The sequence below is a fragment of the Oncorhynchus keta genome, chromosome 6 (assembly GCF_023373465.1).
Source record: "Oncorhynchus keta strain PuntledgeMale-10-30-2019 chromosome 6, Oket_V2, whole genome shotgun sequence".
In the NCBI taxonomy this organism is placed as follows: domain Eukaryota; kingdom Metazoa; phylum Chordata; class Actinopteri; order Salmoniformes; family Salmonidae; genus Oncorhynchus; species Oncorhynchus keta.
In genome coordinates this window covers 22,342,143-22,358,504 of record NC_068426.1, presented here as the reverse complement: position 1 = coordinate 22,358,504, position 16,362 = coordinate 22,342,143, and the positions used below count along the sequence as shown (strand labels likewise).

General features: G+C 41.2%; 1 protein-coding gene across 1 annotated transcript; it reads right to left on the bottom strand.

The window, feature by feature from the left end:
- LOC118385237 (WD repeat-containing protein 5) lies at positions 1-16,352 on the bottom strand. Its single transcript, XM_035772213.2, has 14 exons — positions 16,157-16,352; positions 15,348-15,435; positions 7,528-7,636; positions 7,009-7,082; positions 6,787-6,876; positions 5,093-5,182; positions 4,865-4,948; positions 4,653-4,708; positions 4,356-4,402; positions 4,177-4,252; positions 3,863-3,896; positions 2,469-2,543; positions 2,260-2,347; positions 1-2,104 (listed from the first exon to the last, which is right to left on the bottom strand). The coding sequence occupies exons 2-14, from the start codon at positions 15,417-15,419 to the stop codon at positions 2,004-2,006; spliced, it is 996 nt and encodes a 331-aa protein (XP_035628106.1). The 5' UTR covers positions 15,420-15,435; positions 16,157-16,352; the 3' UTR covers positions 1-2,003.
- Between the last annotated feature and the right edge of the window lie 10 nt (positions 16,353-16,362).

Sequence of the window (16,362 nt, the reverse complement as noted above, 5' to 3'; positions counted from 1 at the left end):
TCTTTTAGATTGTTTATTTTTAGGGAAGACGGAAAAAAAGCATCTGTTCTTTGTGGGTTGTTATCGGATGTTCTTTCATGGAAAGAAAAAAATAAAACAAAATCTCAAATGAAACTTTCTTGATGCTCCTCGTCTTTGTGCTGTACTCTCTCCTAATAGGATATTACATTTACTGTCCTCAGTCAAAAGGTTACAGGGACTTTGTTGAGAAAGTGCCACTGACAACCACATTTTGTACATCTTTAAAAAAAAAATGCTCTTTATTAAGTCACAAGTTATAGCTGTCAAATGCAAATACATATTCACAAAATCCAGATTGACTAAACGCATATACAGAATTTCATGCAGCCCTTGATACCACTGCAGTGATAAAATAATCCAGAAAACAGGAGAGAGCAGGAAAAATGACCATTTGGGGAATGAACTACTAGCTGTTAAGACAAAGATAAAGAGAACGATACAGAAAGACAGCTAAAATATTACTTGTCTAACAAACAATACATATGTTGTAGTAATACAGTATGTACAGAATGGAGAGCACAAAATAAACAGGTATTTGGTCACTGCTATGAAATCACCACCAAGTTGTGTTAAATGTAATGACAGCCAGACACGGAGTTAGTACCAACTGAACGACAATGGACTGGAAGCATCTCCAAATTAAATATTCTAAAATAATCATTCAAATGAAAAACAGCCTCTTTAGCTTTCATTTCTTTCTTCACAAACATTACTTTGAATTATTACCTTCTTGAGTATAGCAGGATTGACTTGAAACCAGTAGATGCACTGACAGTACAGGTAAGTGCACCTTCGATGTAGGCTCTTGTCGATATCCTTCACAACCCACCAACCATCTCACTGACTGGTCACGGTCCCATTTTACATCCCATGTGAATTCTAAAAAGCATCAGTTGAGCTCCAACACTAATGTACAGAATCAGAATACATCTTGTAAAATGGAGAAGTGAATGAGTTCAAAACAAGGCAGTGCTTGCTGTTTCAGAGCATAGTGTCGATATCAAACTAGAGAAACTGGTGTCAGTTGAGTGACTTGTAGTGAAGTGGTTGAGGAAAATGCTGTTAACACTACAAAACTCCTTGAAATAGACTATAATGCCTCTGGAGGAAAACTCCCAACATGGCTATGGAAATCCCCCTGATGAGGACAGAAAACCTTTTAACCCTCCTTCAACACCTTTCGAGCTTTGAACAGATTCCTTTATAATAATAAACAGAACATAAAACCAATCTCAGGTGCTGTCATGCATGAGACTTAATGTTTCAAAGCCTCTTGGTACTGACTGTTTCATTACCAATATTGGAAATATGACAGTTACCACTTATCTTTCAGCCTGGTTTTAGAGCCATCTGTGCTATCCTGTCAACTCCATGTTTGGCAAGACAGCACAAACCAATCTGGGTCCTGGCTACTAATCTACTATATTCTAATGAGACTTACAGTTGGTCAAAGTGAGATGTCAGACACCAATGAAACAGTCCATTACTCTGAAGGGGAAAAAAAAAACACCTGACATGGGGGATAGGAGTACTTACTTGAGGCCAATGCAATCTAGCTTGATTGGTCAAATATAAGATCAAAACGTGTATCAATACTAAGACACCTACAGAGATTAAATCATGAGATACCATATGACTACTTTCCTCATGAAGGACAAAAGTTGATTCTCGTATTTCAATTGAAACACAAACATCCAGCTCACAGTAACAGTAAGGCAGAGATGGTAGAGCATGTAAGGGCACAAGCAAGACCAAGTAGAGGGTTGTGGTGGTTTGGTTGGGGTTTGCTCTGGTTTTGGAGGAAGGGAAGGTATGTGGTTGTGGTGATGTTCTGAACTTGCATTCATTTTGTTCTTCCAGTTGAGGCTCAGTCCTCAAAGCATTCGGGCCCAGATTTCTCAGCAGAAAGTCCTCTTTTCCTCAAATGAAAAGTAAAAAAAAAATTAAAAAAAATAAAATAAGCATGCCCAGGATGCAGAGGCTTAACAGTCGCTCCTCCACAGTTTGATAGTTTTGTCGTTTTCTAGCGCCGCAGACGCAATGATGTTCTCTGTGGGGTGGCAGGCAGTAGAAATCACCACATCTAGACACAGAGGATGGGAGGGAAAAGGGAAAAGCAGAATTAAACAAAGATATTGTGAATAACAGTGTGTTCAAACAGTGAGATTGCCACCATGTATTACACCACAAAGTAAAAGTAATCAGTTTCATCAAGCTCTTGCCACGACTCTCCTCTACCTGTATGACCCTGTAGTTTCTGTACGATCTCCTTGGTCTGCAGGTTCCAGATGTACACCATGTTGTCCTCCGAGCCGGAGACAATCCACTGTGGGATGCAGAGCATAAGGAAGAGAAGGACACTTCAGAAGAAGCTATGGGTAAAAGCATACAAGTCATCTTCTTGAAAATCTATTTCTAAACATGCATGCAAGAGGGGATGGGTTTACCTTTCCACCTGTGACAGAGAAATTAGCAAATATGCAGTACTTCTCGTTTTTGTGGCCGGTGTATGTTTTCAAGCACTGGAATGAGAGGGGAAAACGGATTGAAAAGAACATGTAGAGAATTGAAACATTTCAATCAAGAGTATTCCTATGTTTGGATCAAATTGCAACAAGAGTGAGACGTCTGACATACACTATATATACACAAAAGGATGTGGACCACTTTTCAAATGAGTGGATTTAGCCATTTCAGCCACACCTGTTGCTGACAGGTGTATAAAATCGAGCACACAGCCATGCAATCTCCAAAAACAAACACTGGCAGTAGAATGGCCTTGCTGAAGAGCTCAGTGACTTTCAAAGTGGCACCGTAATAGGATGGCACCTTTTCAACAAGTCAGTTCGGCAAATTTCTGCTCTGCCTAGAGCTGCCCCGGTCAAATGTAAGTTCTGTTATTGTGAAGTGGAAACCTCTAGGAGCAACAGCAGCTCAGCCGCGAACTAGTAGGCCAGACAAGCTCACAGAACAGGACCGCCGAGTGCTGAAGGGCGTAAACATTGTCTGTTCTTGGTTGCAACACTCACTACAGAGTTTCAAACTGCAGAGTTCCAAACTTCCTCTGGAAGAAATGTCAGCACAATAACTGTTCGTCGGGAGCTTCATTAAATGGGTTTCCATGGCCAAGCAGCCGCACACAAGCCTAAGATCACCATGCGCAATGCCAAGCGTCGGCTGGAGTGGTGTAAAGCTCGCCGCCATTGGACTCTGGAGCAGTGGAAACTCATTCTCTGGAGTGATGAATCATGCTTCACCATCTGTCAGTCTGACGGACAAATTTGGGTTTGACGGATGCCAGAAGAACGCTACCTGCCCCAAACGCAGACCCAACTGTAAAGTTTGGTGGAAGAGACATAATGCTCTGGGGCTCTTTTTCATGGTTCGGGCTACGCCCCTTAGTTCCAATGAAGGAAAATCTTAACGCTACAGCAATGACATTCTAGACAATTCTGTGCTTCCAACTAGGTGGCAACAGTTTGGGGAAGGGCCTTTCCTGTTTCAGCATGACAATGCCTCCATGCACAAAGCAAGGTCCAGAGGAACTTGACTGGCCTGCACAGAGACCTCAACTCCATCGAACAACGTTGGGATAAATTTGAACCTCGACTGCGAGCCAGGCCTCGTCGCCCAACATCAGTGCCCGACCTCACTAGTGCCTGTAGCTAAATGGAAGCAAGTCCCCGCAGCAATGTACCAACATCTAGTAGAAAGATTTCCAGAAGAGTGGAGGCTGTTATATCAACAAGGGGGGGCAACTCCATATTAATGGCAAGGATTTTGGGATGAGAAGTTCGACAAGCGGGTGTCCACATACACTACATGGACAAAAGTATCTTACCTTTCCTTTGCTGTAGTCCCAAAGCTTCAGGGTGCTGAAAAACAAAAACAAACCACTGTTAGAAGACAGAATCCCAAAATAAACAATAGCGAATCATTCATTTGCATCTATGAGTGATGAAGAAGCCTTTCTTTATAGATTTGCTTGAGCGTTCCTTCCCATTGAAATGAAACTCCTTGGTCTAGTGGTACTGGAGAGTGTAATAGGTCCCCCTACTGGTGCAATACTGCATGACAAGACTGTGGTACTGGACATGTCACAGCCTACTACTACATTTGAGGGAAAGTGACAGTGCTCTACAGTCTAAGACTCACTTGTCCAATGTGGCAGCCAGAATGTATTTGCCGTTTGGTGAGAACTTCACAAATGACACGGGGGGGTTGTCATCATCTGCACAAGACAGAAAAATTAAGAATTTACTCCCAGAAAAATACTATAAAATGTGATATTTCCTATATGACACAGATGAGACAATTCTGGCTGGTGAAGTTACCAATTAGTGTTTTCAGACACTGTCCTGATGCAGTGTCCCAGATACGGCTATGGACAGACAAGAGATAAACATTTTCAGTTTCATACATTTCTCCACCAATATCACAATTGATATAATGATTTAAATACATTCAAATAATACTCCTCATAACATTCCTCATATTTATGTTACATTGGCCATCATATAAACTCAGATGTTCTCTCAGGTCATCAAGTTACTCTCACAGGCATTTTGTGAGTCAATATCTTTGCCAAGTACATTCAACAAAACAGGAGAAAAAGTGTTCATTTCCCTCACCAGAGGCCATCGTAGCTGCTGGACACAATCAGTGAGCCATCTCTGTTGAAATGGACCTGTACGGCAATATAGATCAGAGATCTACTCACACTTACCAGAGGGTGTGATAATCAACTACTACATGCTCATAAGCAGAAACCCTATTATACGAAGTTGAATGTTTCTAAGATTCATATAAGGTGTCCCCGTGCACAGATGGGTGCAGTACTTACAGCAGAGACGGGGTCGGAGTGGGCCGGCAAGGTCTTCAAGCATTTGCCAGTTTTTACATCCCATATCCGCACGCTCTCGTCAAACTAGAAGAGAACAATTCATGTAGCACACAACTATGCAACAAATATTCATAACTCCTTGATGGAAATCGGGGTTAGCAATAACATTTTCTATGTAAACATATACGATAAGAATTCTGCATTAGTGTATTAGTAGGTAGGACTCACCGATCCAGACACGATGAGATTAGACTGGGGGTTGAAGTTGCAGCAGAAGACATAGTTGCTGTGGCCTTTCAACGTCTTCAAGCATTTACCCTGCAATAAGGAAAGGATTGGGTTTAAATTAAACATGTTCACGGTATGGGCTCATGATGGCCGATCGAGCATCCACGGCATAGAGGGCCCCGAATCAGCGATTATGACGTATTTGCAGAGGAAGCTGTTAGAGCAATGACATGCTAGCTGTTCCGGGAGAGACTTCCAGTCATTCTAACGCTAGATAGCATGGGCTCGCGAAACCACCTCTAACTTCCCTCATACTGAACGCAGAGACATACAAATGGTATCCAGGAGTTCATCTGACTCTGGGAAAGAGAACGTCTCACACTACCCCTTTATTGACGGCATGACGTGGGTGAAGAATGAATCCGTAGGCGGTGTACATTTTTATCATGTGAAGAGAGCCTTCAAAATGTTCATCTCGTCTTTGTGTCATAAATAATCCTTGGTTCCTGCCGGTGCTTGGTAAAGATATGAGAGGGGGCAACATGACCCCCCCCCTAGGACCATCTGGCAGAACACCCAGAATATGTTCAATAAATTAATATAGGAGACAGTGCCAGACACATGCAGGAACTAACCTTATGAACCATGCCCATGTTTAAAAAATCATACAATGTGATTTTCTGGATTTTTATTTTAGATTCCGTCTCTCACAGTTGAAGTGTACCTATGATACAACTTACAGACCTCTACATGCTTTGTAAGTAGAAAAACCTGCAAAATCGGCAGTGTATCAAATACTTGTTCTCCCCACTGTATATATATATATATACATTTGTTTAAATAATTAAGCCAGGCCTCGAACCATCCCGTTCTGAGCTAATGACCCATCATTTTACATCAACAAACATTCTAATAAATGGATTTCATATACAGTGCCTTCAATATCTGCCAATTCATTTCCATCAATATGGCTGTTTATCGTTTACTTTATGTAGCAGTAAGCGATAATGATAACCGTCTTCTGGGTAGACAAAGACTTTCTCCAAAACCTTCTCTATTAAATGTTAACAGAAAAGTAGGCTGGAATAATTAAATAATTTTTATCAATCTGATGGGCTTTTGGTCTGTCATGCCATATGCAGCAGCAAAAACATCACTTGACCAGCACAATCCTCTCGCACTTCATTTTCTATTTTTTTCCCCAGACATCAAAAACGTTCTTCTGATGTGATTTAAGCATCGATATGGACTCAGAACACCCCATATCTATTGTTTCTATATAAATAATTGTAATTGAGAGTGAAAAACATTTTTTTTTTAATTATACAGAAAACGTGTCTGTTTGAGAGCCAGGAAAACAATTGAGCAGCTTGCAACATGTTTGAAAGTGTAAAAGGAGCTCCCATGCTAGAAAAGGTTGGAGACCCCTGCCTTAGAATATGCTCTTTCCAGTAGGTAATATACATTTAAAACGTCTGACCGGCATGAACCTGGCTTTTTGGTAAGCTCCATTCCAGGGAGAGATTACTTTAAAAAGAGATATGACAAATGTAAATAAATAAGACACCAAAATAGCGCTCTCTGCTCTTCCAGTGTTAAACTGCCGCAAACCAATTTTCCATTGTGGGACAAAGTGAAATACTTCTAGTACTATATTTCGGAGAAAAAAAAACTACCCATCCTTCCTCTCTTACCGAGCTGACGTCCCAGATCTTTAGAGTCTTGTCATCAGATGCTGAAACAAGTAGGTTGGAATCTGAGGACCAGGCGACATCCGAGATACCCTGCAGATGAGAAGTGAAAGATCAACTTGGTTAGTCACACTAAAAGCACTCGCAGCAGTGAAAAAAATAGAGAATACTTTCAAGGCACTGTACATAATCACTACAAATAGTATAATGGAAACTTGAACTCACAAGTTTGTGTCCCGATATTGTTTTCTCAAACTTTCCATCGTAAGCTCCCCAAATTTTGATCAGTTTGTCAGCAGCTGTAAAACATATATTTCAAGGCAGGGTACTTTAGCCTTTTCAACTGAAATATAGTGTTATCATGCAAGACTATCAGATCATTTACATTGAAAAGACATTGTATTTAAAGCAGAGATCTGCAACTGGAGAAATAGCACCACTGGCTGCCCCAGGTGCATTTGTTATTGTTTTGAGTAAATGTGAATACAGCCTGGTAGTAAAAAATGCACCGTAGTACATTCTCTGCTGTTCTGTCGCTCTTGCAATAATGTGCAATGATGTTCGGTGTTTGAAGTAACGTCTTTGTTTTAATATTGCAAACGGACGTGGCAGTTTCGCTGCTATGGATCGCATCTTTAATGACATTTTATTGTAACAACTTGTGCATGCACCTATCAGGCTTAATAGTAATATTCAGTAGACCTACTGTTGTAAGACCACCTAAAGCACTCATTATAAACTTACATGAACTGGCAAGCCACTCTCCACTGGGACTGAACTTGACAGACGAAACTGCTTTTGTGTGGCCGGCTAATGTGAATTTCAGGGTGTAGTTAGGCTTGACGGGTGCTGACTAAATAGGGGAAGAAAACAAACAAAACCACATTGGAACCAGAAAGCAATTCCGTTCATATCTGTAGATGCATTTAAGGCAATTTTCATTAAAAAAAGGATTTGACACAATGAAAATAGCAGAGACACAGGACAACATATATATTTGGCTATTATATATTTTCAAGTATCAAGTGACAGGCTGTTAATCAACACAGGCCACAACGAACCAATGGGGTAGTAGCCTATCTGTACATCTCCAATGTAAAATATAGCTACAAGCAGCAACGCCAGGGTTCAAGCTTTGGCCCCAACGCATAGAGTACCACTGTATGAGTCATAATACCCTAAAACCAAGAGGTCAAAGAGCGAAATGCTTCCAATTGTTTTTAAAATATTTTTAAAATATTTTATTTTGCATTTTCCAATTACGAACATTCAAAACAAAAGTGAAAAGATATTAGACAACGATAGGACAAAGTGACAGTAACAGACGAACGTAACAAAAATAAATGATAATTATAGTTATATAAACAAACATACAATAATAAAAAATTTAAAAATATATATATAAAAAAATTTAAAAAAAATAACGAGACATTGTGTGAGGATTATATATAGATTCAATCAATGAGATGTGGGGGGAGATTCTCCATATAGTCAATAAAAGGTTGCCAAATTCTGTAAAATGTCTTTAACTTATTCCTCAAGCAGTAAGTGATTTTCTCCAAAGGGATACAACTATTAACTTCCGAAAGCCACATTGCAACTGGCAGGCAGGAATCCAATTTCCATTTCAAGGCAATACATTTCTTGGCAATCGCTAGCAATATTTCTGTTAGCTTTACAGTATGGCTTTGCCTAAGATTGGTGTTAGTAAAGTTACCCAGTAGACAGACCTCCGGGTCTAAAGGGAATGCAACCCTGTGAATTGAGGATATGGTATCGCATACCCCCTGCCAGAAACCGTGTAGATTTGAACACTGTCAAGTGGAATGGAGGAATGTCCCTTCATCTGAGCCACATCTAAAACATAGGGAGGAGATATCTGGGTTGAACCTGTGCAGTCTAGATGGGGTGATATAGAGCTGATGGAGGAAATTAAACTGGATCAGTCTGTATCTGGAGTTCAACGTGAATGTAACCCCATCCCTGCATAGGTCACTCCATAGATCCTCATCAAGATCAATACCCAGATCTCTCTCCCATCTAAGTCAGGGTTTATCTAGCCCAGGCAGTGTTAGTCCTGACATAAGAGCATTGTAAACACGGGAAATGGTCTTGAACAGTGGTTGGTCTGCGTGGCAGAGTTGTTCAATAGGTGACATCTTAGGTAGGTTCCATTGTCCCTTGAGAGTCACCCTAATAAAGTTTCGTAGTTGTAGGTAGCTAAAGAAGTCCCTGTTAGGCAAGTGGTATTTCTGTTTCAGCTGATCAAAAGACATAAGAACTCCCTCCTCGTAACAATGTTCCAGAAGAGTGATCCCCTTATCAGACCATGGTCTAAAGTTACTATTCTGGAAAAACATAGGGATCAATCTATTGTTCCATAAAGGGGTTTTAGGGGAAAGGAATCCCCCTCGTCCGAACTGCTCATGTAGTTTGCACCATGCCAGGACAGGATGTATGATTAAAGGGTTGTCTATGATGGTTTTTATAGATTTTCTGTCCCATTTGTAAAACAAATCTGCCCCAGTGTCATCATTTACCTCAAGCTTTTCAATGTTCAACCATGAGGGAGAGGGACCATTGTCAAACCTCTGAGCCAGAAACCTAGACTGTGCAGCCCAGTAGTACATTCTAAAATTGGGGAGGTTTAAGCCCCCTTGACTGTAATCAAGGGTCAGTTTATCCAGGCCAACCCTAGGGGTTTTGCCGTGCCAGATAAACCGTCTGGTCAGCTTGTCGAGAGAGGAAAAAATGCTGTTCCACGAGAACAGGGATAGGGAGAGATTGAAACAGATATAGAAACCTGGGCAGGACATTCATTTGAATTACATTGATTCTACCCAGCAGAGTGAGAGGTAAGTCCATCCATTTACAAAGGTCAACCTCCACCTTTTGCAACAAACCGGCCAGATTGAGTTTATAGAGGTTGTTCAGATTACCATCCACCATTATGCCCAAATATGTGAAGCCCATAGGCGACCATCTAAAAGGAAACTTGTGCTTGATGGTATGATGGTCAAAGACAGACAACGGTAAGATTTCGCTTTTATCGAGATTGACCTTCTATCCAGAGAAAGAACTATAACACTGTAGTAGGATCTGCAAGTGAGATAGGGAGTGTTCTGGGTTTGTTAGGAATAAGATAAGGTCGTCCGCAAAGAGTGATAATTTATGGGTATGGGGGCCCACCTCAAAGCCATGTATGTCAGGGCACGTTCTAATAGCCTCAGCCAATGGCGAGGGCAAAGAGGTGGGGGCTAATTGGGCAACCTTGTCTGTTCCCCCTATAAAGAGGGAAAGAGGAGGAAGTAATCCCATTGGTAGCAATCCTAGCTTTAGGAGATTTGTAGAGTGATTTTATCAAATTTACAAACACGGTACCGAACTTTTCCAAGACGCGAAAGAGGTATGGCCATTCAACCCTATCAAAGGCCTTTTCAGCGTTGAGGGAGACTGCGACACCAGGTATTTTGTTTTTGTTAGCAAGGTGAATTATATCAATGAACCTTCTGAGATTATTGGAGGACAATCTATTAATTATGAAGCCAGTCTGATCTGGGTTGACCAACAGGGGAAGACATGACTCCAGTCTCTTAGATAGCATCTTGGTGACCAGTTTACAATCTGTTAAGGAGAGAGATTGGTCTATAGGAGGCGCACTTTAGCGGGTTTTTCCCTTTCTTGTGGATTACAGTAATCACTGCTTGAGAGAAGGACTCTGGAAAGCAGTTGTCTTCTCTGGCTTTTTTAAGTACCTCCATAAGGTAGGGGACCAACAGCTCCCTAAATTCTTTATAGAACTCTGGAGGGAAGCCATCCTCCCCAGGAGATTTATTAGAAGGTAAGGATTTAATGGCCTCCAACAATTCAGGGACTGAGAAGTGTTCACTCAGGCGCTCGCTGTCTTCCCCTGACAGGCATGGGAGGTTGAGAGAGGAGAGAAGGGAGTCTATCTCTGATAGATCATCGCTTGATTGGGAAGTGTAGAGGTCTTCATAGTATTTCTTAAAAGTATTATTAATTTCAGTAGGGTCGAAAGTTCTCTTTAGTGAGAGTTTCTATGGCATTAATTGTCCTCTTACTTTCCTCTGCTTTCAGTTGCCATGCCAATACTTTGTGAGCTTTCTCTCCAAGCTCATAATAACGCTGTTTTGGTTTAGTGATGGCCCTCTCAGCTTGATATGTGTTCAGAATATTATATTTAAGTTTTTTATTTACCAAAAGCCTGTATAGATCTTTAGTCGGGCCTCTTTGGTAGGTTCTCTAGCTCGGAGATTTCAGATTCAAGAGCACTCAGTTCCGCACCATGTTTTTTCTTCAGCCCTTTAGTATAGGAAATAATCTGTCCCCTCAGGTAGGCCTTCAATGTGTCCCAAAGAATGAAGCTGTCAGGAGCAGAGGGTTTGTTTGTCAAAGTAAAAATATTGATCTGCTCTTTGATGAATGCACAAAATTCAGGTTGCTTTAGAAGTGTAGAATTTAGTCTCCATCTATATGCTCCATTTACCTTGGTAGGAATGGAGATTGATAATACCAGAACAATGGTCACTGAGCAATCTGGGGAGATACTCGACATCTAACACTATGAAACAGTTGTGTCGAAAGTAAAACGTTATCTATGCGTGTGTCTTGTGTGGGTGTGAATAAAAAGAGTAGTCCCTATCCTGTGGGTGCAACTGTCTCCAGATGTCTAGTAAATTGAGATCTTTCATGAATGACATGGTGAGCTTGCCGCCTTTGGTAAGAAGTGAGGGTTTATCAGAAGACCTATCAAGAACTGTATCTAAGCAAAAATTAAAATCTCCTCCAACCAGTAGCCATCCTGGTGGTGCTTGAGCATCCTGAAGGAAGACATTCTGAATAAACATATGGTCATCTAAGTTAGGAGCATAAATATTCAATAGGGTCCAAGACTCTGAAAACATATGCCCCTGCACCAAAACAAACCTGCCAGAGGGATCAGAGATGGTGTTGTTGACACAGAAGGGGATGTGTCTACTTATCAAAATTGCAGTTCCTCTTGCTTTGGAGTTAAAAGAGGATGCAAAAACTTGTCCTACCCATTCCCTCTTCAATGTCTTGTGTTCAATGGCTGTAAGATGTGTTTCTTGTAAAAACACAATGTCAGCCTTTAATTTCTTACGGTATGTATAGACTCTTTTCCTTTTAATCGGGCTGTTAAGACCTTTTACGTTGAATGTGACATATTTTAGAGGATTAAGCATAGGTTGGGTTTCAAATATGTAACTGAATAGAAATATATCATATGCAGATAATTAGGAAATGTTTCAACTTTGGTTTGAGCACAAAAGTGACCTGTGTGTCTCTTTAAGAAGGAAACAATAAACATAGAAAAACGGAAGAAAAATAATTGAGTCTCTTTACGCTTTCCAAAGATGAACATAAATGACTTTGTGGGGGAAAGCAGTGGGCCTAAACCCACTTATTGCTTATTGTCGCCCAGTAGATACGGACTAAACCAAAATATACTCTCCTGTATATGTAATAGAACTCACCCCGGGAAGATACGGTTAGTTGAAAATGTACAAATCAATTAAAGTGACCGGGAGATACCAGCAGTTCAATCCGGATAGGAGAAAACAAACGAACTGCATTTTATCCCCCAGAGAGACCGTCCTGGCTCAGACTCAGACGTTGCTCAGTTCTTTGAGAAAAGTGTGCACTTCTGCCGGTGTGTTGAAGAGATGGCTTCGGCCTTTGTACTGAACTTTCATCCGCGCAGGGTGGATGAGGCAGCCGGTGATGTTCTTCTTGCGGCGTCTGGCGAGGTCCGCGCTCATATCCGGGAAAAGGCTGACCCTCTTCCCATCGATGGCGATGTCCCCTTTGGCTCTTGCGAGTTGCAGTATCTTCTCTCTGTCTTGGAAACGGAGGAACCTGATCAGGACGGCTCGTGGGGGCTCATCTGGCCGAGGTTTCGGCGCTAATGTTCTGTGGGCGCGTTCGATTTCCAGCGGCTTGGTGAAGTTGGTTATGCCTAGGACCTCCGGGATCCATTGAGTGAAGAAACGGACCGGGTCACGGCCCTCGCTGTCCTCTTTCAATCCCACCACACGGATATTACTACGTCTACTCTGGTTCTCCATCTGATCTACTTTGTTTTTGAGGTAGGCATTGTCCTTTTGCAGTTGTGTCAAGACCTGGTCATGTCTAGCGATGGTATCTTCAACTGTGCTAATGCGCAGCTCTGCCTCAGTCGTTCTCAAAAGGAGATCATTCATGGAGGATTTCAGGTCGTCAATGGAAGAATGGAGTTCAGCCGATTTCTTATCGATTTTCAGAGAAAGACCTCTGTTACCACCCTGAATTTCCCGGAGGAGAGTAGCCAGCATGTCGGCAGGCTCGCAAGAGGCTGCTGAGAGCAACAGTCTGGAACTGTCGTCTGAGTTATGAGGGCTAATGCTAATCTTGCTAGCTGTAGCGTTATCGTTATCTTGGGAATCAACAACGTTTTGGTCGTCCTTCTTGCCTCTCGGTCGGAGGTCCATGGCTCTTTGGGAAGGTAAGTACTTGACAATTTATCAGCCGATGTTAGAATATTGTTTCAACGTTGTTATTTAGGTAAAAATAGAATAACTTTGAAGAGCTCGGTTTGTCAACGTCTGCTCAGCTCCGCGGCATCACGTTACCTGTCGCTTCCAATTGTTTTAACACCATTAATTTTTCCCCATTGGAAATTTTGTATACAATTAAAATATGGGCTGTGTTTCGTGTAGGATTACCCTGGCATGACGTTTTCATAACTGTATAAATCTCTCCAGCTCTCGGACAAGGTGACTTTATCAATATATTCGCCTGTATTTACTCCCCAAAAATGAAATGCTAATTAGCTGTTAATGTGGATATCATAAAGAACTATAAATGCCATGATCTGGACGAGACTGCCAAATCAAGGCAAAGGTAAGAATCTTGGGATTAACTATCATATGTTAGCCAAATGTAGTAATGAATAGTTTTAAATTGACAATACCTGTTAGCAAAGGTGTCAGCTAGAGATGACATGCAGGAGCTTGCAGGGATTTGTAGTTTTGCATGATGTCTACTTTGATTTTAATTAGCATTTTCGATTAAGAGTAAACAGGGCCAAATATATTGATGAAAGTCACCTTGTCCGAGAGATTTATATGGTTATCAAAACAACACGCCAGGGTAAGCCTACACGTAACAGTCCTTATTTTAAGTGTTTTTATAATCCCCTATGGGAAAAAGGACTGGTGGAAAAACGATTGGAACCATTTCCCTGTTCGATCGCTAGATTTAATGGGTATTATGACACCTACACTGTGGGGCTATATGGTGCGACCTTGGTCCATAGACGCAATGTATCAACTTTTGTGCAGATCGATCATTCGGTGCTAGTAGCACTTTAAGTTCAAAATGCTAAATGACAGTTTATTAGGGAATCCCTAATAAATACAAACACAAAATGGCGGAATATCCATCATGACGGACCTTATGGGCCATTGAGGCAAATGTGTTCCTTGTGAGGAGAGGAACCAATGTACTGAATTTCAGGAGTCTATTTCAAACAAGGTGAGGGATCTGAGCTTTCAAAGTTTGCATTCTCAATCGTTTGTTATAGCTCCAACATGTGGCAAATTGACTCTTTGCTAAGCCTCGCCCAATAATGTTGGGTAACCAATCACAGCGCTCCAATAGATAGCAACTATTGTTGAGTCCAACACCTAGGACAGGCTCACGTTTAAAAATCGCATGAGTCAGTGAAGGCTACATTGAGTTTAACAAAAATAATTGTTATGTTTAAATGACTAAATAATTTAACAGTGCACCAAGAGTACTTGCTACTGTGATTCCTGAAATGCAGAGCCTGTTGGGAGTATTTTTCTAATCCGAAATAAAACTTTTGTTACATTGTTTGTTAGATCAGCCAGTTAGCTAGCTCTCGGTCTCATTGACCACCAAAAGTTGCTAACGCTAGCTAGCCACTTAATCAGTTGTTTTCTAAATATGTATGTTTGCTAATATAGCAATGTTATGAATACAACTAGAAGACATCAGGATATGATTTGAGAGCACAAACATTAGTTATCTCCAAAAGCGGTTGACTGCATGCTGACAGTGAATTCAGAGACTTGCTACACTAGAAACATGATTTTACCAGGTTCCTGTGAAGTAATGACAGTCCACCACAACATACCCAAGAGTTTACTGATTAGCAAGGGGTCGTCTGTGTTGAATTTCATTGTGTATTAGAAACACAGATTGAGATCATTGTGAGGAGATCTCACCAATGGTTAAATGGGGAATTGGGCTTCCAGGGATAATGTCTGAGGTTGCAACAGTAACCAAGGGGGGTGGGCTTAGAGAAGGATCAGCTGGCATGGCATTGAATAAGAGGGTGTGGCCCTTGGACCTTAACAATCATCCTCGGCCTTACCATCTCAAGGGAATTTGCTTTTCATCACAAAATTGACAGGGGGAAAAGAAGAATAATCAACCCCAAATACAATAGTGTTTCACCAGGCTTCGCTGCTTGGACCCATAGAAACATCAGTCGTATTAGGTCTAGCTTGAACCCATACCTTGCTCTGGCTGGCAGATGCAGATGATGTTTTAGTGGCCTCCGTTTCTGGTTTCTTCTCCTCTGTTGCCATGGCGATAGTGATGGAGCTGAGGGGGAAGGGGGATCAGTTAGTGAAAGCATGCTGGACAACCAGTCTACAAATGAGGAATGCAATTAGAAAGCAATGTTAATATATTATGTTAAGATGAAGATAATGTCAAGTGAAATGCAACAATAGGAAATTGTATAGGTCCAACACAAGACCAATGTAAGTTGCTACCCTGACAGCTTGGTTAACGTTAGCCTGTAGATGAAGATTACAATATTGGATATGATATTAAAACCTAGGTACAGTTATGTTAGTAATGTAAATTACCACCACATAAACTAGCTAGCTTCCTATCCAGTCATGGCTGGCATCGTGTAGCTTAGCTTAGTAGTTAGTTAGCTTGCATGGTGAAATAGTAGAGATAGCTAGGTCTATGCTAGCAAGCTAGCTAGCTAACTGCCATTGCAAGTAAACAAATGACCATGAGTTAGCAAGCTAGCCTAACATTAACCGCAGTTGTGAAAGCTAACGTTCAATAGCCCCACTATGGACAGACGCAGGGCCTGCCTGTCTTTCTAGCTAGCTAATGTTGTTTGCGAACACTCGTATGTCTTGTTGGTGATAATGGTTTTAATCCAGGTATTGTATGAATCCTACCCGTCGAAAGATAAACTAGTTAATATGCCTAGCTAGTAAATGTGCGTTATTGCATATGCAATGTAAACTCTGCTAGCTAACGTTAGCTACTCCATTCAAACAAAACAATCAGGGATACTCACGGTAAGGCCCGATGTTAAACTGTAATTGCTCGGCCAACTATTTTCATTTAGGCACAAATCTGATCAACTGCACGAATATATTTAGCCTATAAATACGGTTGAATATATTTTCTCCCTAACTGATCAAGGGAAAATAAATCAAGGGCCAGTTCGTTTTAGTTTTGCCAGAGCTCAAGCGAGGAATGTGGTAGTGAAGACACCCATTG